Source organism: Dermochelys coriacea, chromosome 5 (genome assembly GCF_009764565.3).
Source record: "Dermochelys coriacea isolate rDerCor1 chromosome 5, rDerCor1.pri.v4, whole genome shotgun sequence".
Taxonomy (NCBI): Eukaryota; Metazoa; Chordata; order Testudines; family Dermochelyidae; genus Dermochelys; species Dermochelys coriacea.
Window position 1 is genome coordinate 120,509,335 of NC_050072.1, and position 6,746 is coordinate 120,516,080.

A 6,746-nucleotide genomic window follows, 5' to 3' on the forward strand; every position below is an offset into this window, starting at 1 on the left:
GGTCCCGATTGCCCATCGACTCTTCCCCTTTTAGTACTGGGAGCCAGCTAACCAAAACACCCCCACTGAATGTTAGTAAGGGGGCAACAATCCCCTTACATGCAGATAGGAACTGAGATAGAACAGAACAGGCTGCATGCAGGCTGAATGTTCAGAGACTTGGACTGCCAAGTTCTAACAAGCCTCTATTGGGCATGTGCCAGATTTTTCAAAGGTCTATAAACTTGTCCAAATTTTGGAAGGCTTTTCCTGGGAACAGCTAAAGGTCCATTGTGAACACCAGACAGATCCCCTGCCAAACATCAAGTCCCTGTTGCAAAGCATGGGGGAGCTAGAGCTTCTCAATTAAATGGTCATTTTTTAGTCCATGACTCAAAACCATCAATGTTTTACAGACCAACACAGGACCAGAGAGAATTAACTCAGGAGCCAATGTTTATCCTGCAATATAGATGATCTGAAAGCACTCATTTGGGCAGAGGGTTAAACTACCCTCTTATCAGCTGGGCCACCGATACAGCCAAGTAGACAAAGATGTTCCTAAGTTATATGGAACACAGCTTTAGGATTCAGAAATTAGAGATTGTAGCCCAAGGAGAAGCTACCCTGGATCTACTTCTTACCGATAAGAAATTTATAAAAAAAAAAGTATGAATAAGAAGGAAGCTTGGAGCAATTGACCAGGAACTGCACTATTGCATAATAAAAAATGAGTTCAAAGAATGCAGCAATAGCTTTCATGAAAGTAAATTTTCAGAAGTTAAGAAGCCTAGTAAGCAAGGGTGCCAATGAGAGGAAGAGTTAAAATCCATTAGTGTGGAAGAAAGCTGGCACACCCTGAAGGTACTATACTTATATTATTGCAATCTCTCATATGCTTCAGAGAAAGCTGCACTAAACCTCCATAATGGACAATCATTTAATAACCTGCCCATATGGGAACTTTCTTCCCATCCCTAGGCAATGAATAGCTGGCTTACAATTTGAAGCATGAGGCTACACACACACACACACACACACACACCTTATACATATATTATCCAAATGTTAACTGTAGATATTCTCACTATCCACATAAATGACTAATCCTTTTTAGCCCTTGGCTTCAAAGTTGTCTCATGACAATGAGTTCCATAGGTTAATTATACATGCTGTAGAAAAAAAAAAAGTTTCCTTTAATCAATTATATGCTTGTAGCTTTCCAGTTTCACTGGATGTCCCCATATTCTTGTATTAAGGCGGAGATTTTTAAAGGAGGCATATGCACATAACTCCCATCCAAATTCAATAGGATTTGGGTGCCTAACTCCCTTAAGTGCTTTCAAAAATCCCAGCCCAGGGGTCTGGCCAAAAGGCCACTAAAGTCAACAGAAAGACTCCGATTGATATGAATGGGTTTTAAATCAGGCCTTATGAGAATTATGAATGCCCAATTCTTTATGCCTTTCTTTATTTTGTGTACCTTTGCTACATCCTCTTGTTCATCTTCTCTTGAATCTAAATATCCCCAGTCTTTCCACTCTCCTCTTGTGGATGTCTCCCCAGGTCTCAAATCACTTTCACTGTCAGTCTCTGAACCTGTACTATTTCTGAAGATATCAGACAAGATCTGAACACATTGTTATACACAGACATTCATTTATACAGTGGCAATGTAGATTTAATATTTTTAATCCCAGACGGGCTGTGGCATAGTCTTCCAGGGGAAAAGGATAGAAGCCTCATTGCTTGAAACTGTCAGAATATTTACACACACAGAGTAGGCAACAATCCTGCTTTAAGAAAAGCTAGTGGCGCCTTTTCAATCTCTAACTTCTATGAGAGTCCTCCAGCAAAAATCAAAAGTGCAATGTGGGGTTCTCTGTATAGATCATACAGAAGTCACAAAAGCATATATATTTTTGGCAGTTCACTTTAGTTGCCTATGCAGACAATTAAACTAGCTTCATGCCAGCTTAATAATTATTCTACATTACTGATCTCCAAAAATCAAACAGGACTGTTGCATGCAAGCTAACTTAAAGTACATTGTATATGTATGAGTTAATCAAGAGTTGCATCATATTAAGATCAGAGGAGCTCTCCTCTCTCAGGTCAGAGGGTTTTAAATGCTACCTTATAGCAAACCTATGGTCCTTCCCCCTACACATGACAGCTGGTGCTTATATCAGAGCATTTAGAGACCATTTGAAAATAAGTTCAAGGCAGGGATCTGTTTATTTGATACAAACTCATCTGTTATATAGCATTGTATACACCTTGTGCTATAGAAATGAAATACAATGCCGATAGTTTAAATGTAATACTTCTTTTAATTTGTCATTTTAGATTTAAAAAATACTACTCTTTATAGGTAAATCCATCAAAGGGAGAAGGGAAACATCTATACATTTATTTTGTGCCTGACCATTCGAGTGTGGTCTTTACTCTGAAAAAAAGACTATTATGTCTCATGGATCAAATTTCCTCAATTCACAAGTAAAAAGATTTTTCCTACTACCAATATTGGCAAACATGCTGGGATATGAAAATCATGTATTCTTTCTAGAGCTGTTCTCTTAAGTTTTATAAAAAAAACCCTCCAACAAGCTTCTACCAACTAAAACAAGATGCCACTAAAAGCAGATTGCCCTGATCCTTGTAATATAAACTTCTTGCTTTGGTCAGCACAGAAAACAATGACTTTTAAATTGTCCTAATTTGGCTTTTGAGAAATTGGTGCCGTTCATACCTCTCAGTTACTGTCTCAGGCTGTCTACAGATGTCACTGCATCAGTTACATGGTTCACATTTTGCAGGTTCTCTTTGCAACCTTAAGGGCTAGAGATTTAATATTTGGATTTTTGTTGGCTGGCTTTTTTGAGTTTAAAAAAAGCGAAGATTCTGGGACACAGAATGGTGCAGGTGTATGCACATGCACATGTCCTATCTCACCAAGCTGCCATGAGCCAGCTCAATTTAACCTCTGCTCTCAACCTCCAGGCTGACTCATCGAGCTACAAGATGAATTGGTGGAGAAGCTTGTACTGCTATGACTTGACCTATGGAACTAAAAAGGCGTTCACTTTCCAGGGTGGTTAATCCAGCACCTTTCACAAGTTTGCGTGCACACACACACACCATGAAAAAGCAGGGGAAATGAAAACCGTCAGCTTTACCAATGAAAACAAACCTGCTGCATTCAGTGCATCTAGAAATCCCCGAAACCATCCTTCCGATTCGAGCTGTAGTAGAGAGTCAACAAGGAGTGCACAGCAGCAGTCAGCCCCTTCTTCTGTTCTTCAGTCTGAATTCTCTCTGGCATCTAGTGTGAAATCAGATATGAATAAGTAAAAATTGTAGATCTGGTGTGTGGACAGCGGGGACTGCACCTGGTGCAGAATGCTGCAGGTGCTCAAATATTTCCTGCGTATATTTACACGATGGGTATCTGCTTTATACTGCATTTCCAGAGGCGAGGAGAGGAAGCATATTCACCTTATGAGGGGTAAACAGTCTCTGGAGATGCACAAATTAAACCCAAGTTTAATGGTTGAAATTGAGAAAGCTGCCAAGGGGGATTTGGTCACACAAGTCTCACTGAAATGACTGCAAGCTTTGGGGAATCCAAGCCTGAGAGGCACTGTGTTACCCCCTGCTAGGGTGACCAGACAGCAAATGTGAAAAATCAGGACAGGAGGTGGGGGGGAGGGGTGGGGTAAAATAGGAGCCTATATAAGGAAAAGGCCCAAAAATCCAGACTGTCCCTATAAAAGCAGGACATCTGGTCAACCTACTCCCTGTCTCCAGGGAGAGGGAGTCTGTCTTGGGGTAGCTGGGTGTCAGCTCCCTGGTACCACCAGCCTTTCAGCCACCCAAGCCCTGTCCTCTAGGCTATGCTAACCAACTTCAGCTTGTATGTCAATAGATGCAGCCTAATCCCTGAGGCCCTTTGAATCATTTTGATGCGATATCCAGCCTGATGCTGGCTAGTCCCAGATCCTCTGCCCTCAAATGTACACAGTATCCCAATTTACCAGTTTTATCTTAAACTGCTGCTCCTGAAAACCACACAGCATTTGTGAGCACTTAAAACAAAAGTAGGGTTAAGAAAGAGTAAAGATTTCACGGATATCTGAGAACTGAGTGATGGCAATAAACGGTTATGATAGAAAACAAAATAAAAATGTGAACCCGAGTCTACCTATCAAGAGTACCTTTCCTAACAAAGGAAGTCTCCCCCCACTACCCTCCAAAGTTCAGTTTCTTAAGAACCAGGAACCAAACGTTCATGAAAGCACCCCGTGCTCCACAAAGGTTTCCCCCCCACCCTCAGTGAATGGATGCAGAGTGCTTGTCCCTCCTCTGTGTTATCAGTATAACATACTTATGTTTCTTTTCACAGACAGTGAACCCATCTTGTTGTAAAGTTCCCTTTTTACCTTTAACTGGTTTCAATTGTTCACATTTGCCTGGTAGTTTCCATTCAAAGTCTCCAGACTTGTCTAGACTTCAAATGCAGAAGTTACACCGCTGTAGCCCTTCAGTGTATGCACTCCTATGCCAATGCGATGGAGTTCTCCCATCAACAAAGGTAATCTACTTCCCCGAAAGGGCATAGCTAAGCAGACGGAAGAGTTGTTCCGTTGACCTAAAGTTGTCTACACAACTACGCTGCTCAGGGGTGTGAACTTTTCACACTCAGTGATGTAGTTATGCCAACCTAATTTTTTTTTTTTTTTTTTTTTTTTTTTTTTTTTAAGTGTAGACCAGGCTGTAGCATTGCACAAGGCTAAACTGAGCCTTGCATTGCCTCACTAGCTAAACAGTGCAAGGTGACACTTCCCCTCTTGCCTGAGTGGGCCACCACTAACACATTAACCCCTGGTGACTAATTCCTATTCCATGTCCATAAAACATACATTCAATATAAAATATATTATTCCTTAAATACAACTCATATCCACAAAGACCATGTATTTTGCAAGTTAAGAGCTTTCTGAAGATACATGTTTGGTGTAATGAGTTTGTCAGGTCTGAGGTAAGAGTTGTTTGCAAAGAACAGGGGACCCATTGCCAAGGAATCTGTCACTGAGCTGTGTGGCTAAATCTGTGAACTGGCTTTGAAAAAAGTCACAAGCCTTGATTTTCATATGATTTGTAAGACACCTACCATATTTTGGGGTATTAGTCTAATACTTTTCAGTTAATCCCAAAGCTGTGTTTTGACATGAGTACCACATTAACCCATTTGCCACTGTCATCTCCCAAAGTCTACGTGCAGCAGCAAAAAGCGGCAGCATTCCTTAATGCATGGATGTTCCATCATCATCTATTTGTATTGTGGTAGCACGTTGGAGCACCAGTAATGGACGCATTGTGCTAGGTGCTATAGAGAAACACAGAACACCAAGGTAGTCCCTACCCAAAAGCAGGAACTGGCACTTCAAACTTTTACATCAGGCAGCAATGAATGTTCGTTTCCCCCGATACGCAATGCCAGGTATAGACAGAGCACCCAAGCACCTAAATATAAAGGCTCAGCCCAGACAGTATGTCATATATAAAGCTCAAAAATTTCAGAACAGAAACTTCCTCTTCCTTGCAGTCCTCTCACTATATGCATTAAGCTCCCATCAGTTTAACAAGGGAAATGGTATTCTCTCCATCTCCTGCTTCCTTTCTCCCATTTGAACCCTAGACCTATGGGCAATACAGCACAGAAAGAATTAAAGACCTGACCCTATGTCCATTCAGGTCAATGGCAAAAGCTCCCAATGACTTCAATAGTGGGTGCTAAGTGAGGCAAACTAAAGCTATTTTGTAATTCAAGCATTTTAGGAGTAGTATAGAGAGTTGCAGGGCACAGCTGAGGTTAATCTTTACAGATTAAAGGGACACCATCAACTCCCGCTGTACTTGGCCAAAACATTTTTTGAAAAAAACAATACTCAATAGAAATATCTTCAGGAGACAGAAGGGGCAAATGGAAGTGGAAAGAGGGGAGAAGAGAACAGAAATCCCCACTAAGTGGCAAAACTGTCACCCACCACTTGCTCTCCAGGAGAGTAGCATTCAGGAGAGGGGCAGGGATGGCGAGCCAGGGGTGTCCTGGCCAAAGCATGCCCAGAGCCCCCACCCACAGCAAGCCCAGCCCAGAGTACAGCCAGCATCTCCCCATCAGAGAGCCATTCCTTCATGTTGCCCAGCATATAGGCAGGATTCAGGGTCTTCTCAATGTACGGCCGGTAGCACCGCAGGCCCGCTTTCTGCTCTGTGGTCATCTGTGCTCCAGTTCGTTGGGGCAGCCCCTGTAGAACTAGTTCCAAGCTTTCCTTTGCCCTGGCTTCATGCTTGCCAAGGAGAGAAAACCCCTTGGGCGCAAGGCACGCAGCCACCAGTGGTGCCCCCTGCTCTGGGCTGAAGGCTGAAGTCAGGGAAGGCAAAGTTCCCCCCCCCCAACCTTTCCAAGAGGAAGGGCACAGCCTCGGCGCAAGCTCACCACTGATGGAGACTTACTGAAAGTCAGCTGACTCTGAGGGAAAAGGGGGAAAAAAACAAAACCCCAAAAACACCAAGCCACCGGGGGGGGGGCGGAGGAGGAGGAGGAGAAAAGAAAGGAAGCAGAGCAGCAGAAAGGAAACAAACTTAGACCAAAAGCACAGCAGAGGGAAGGAGGTAGATGCAGGCAATCAATGAATGGCAGCAGTAAGTGCAGCAAGGCAGCTGATGAGTGCTTTCCACAAGTGCCTTCCCTTAAAAAAGGG

The 6,746-nt window shown here is 42.8% G+C and overlaps 1 protein-coding gene across 1 annotated transcript in view; it reads right to left on the minus strand.

The window, feature by feature from the left end:
- The window catches only part of DDX58 (DExD/H-box helicase 58), a 30,725-nt gene extending 24,367 nt beyond the window's left edge, over positions 1-6,358 (minus strand). The window contains 3 exon segments of the mRNA XM_043515472.1: positions 3,173-3,253; positions 3,256-3,295; positions 6,147-6,358. Coding sequence (XP_043371407.1) covers positions 3,173-3,253; positions 3,256-3,295; positions 6,147-6,263 — 238 coding nt within the window. The 5' untranslated portion in view covers positions 6,264-6,358.
- Positions 6,359-6,746: the final 388 nt, after the last annotated feature.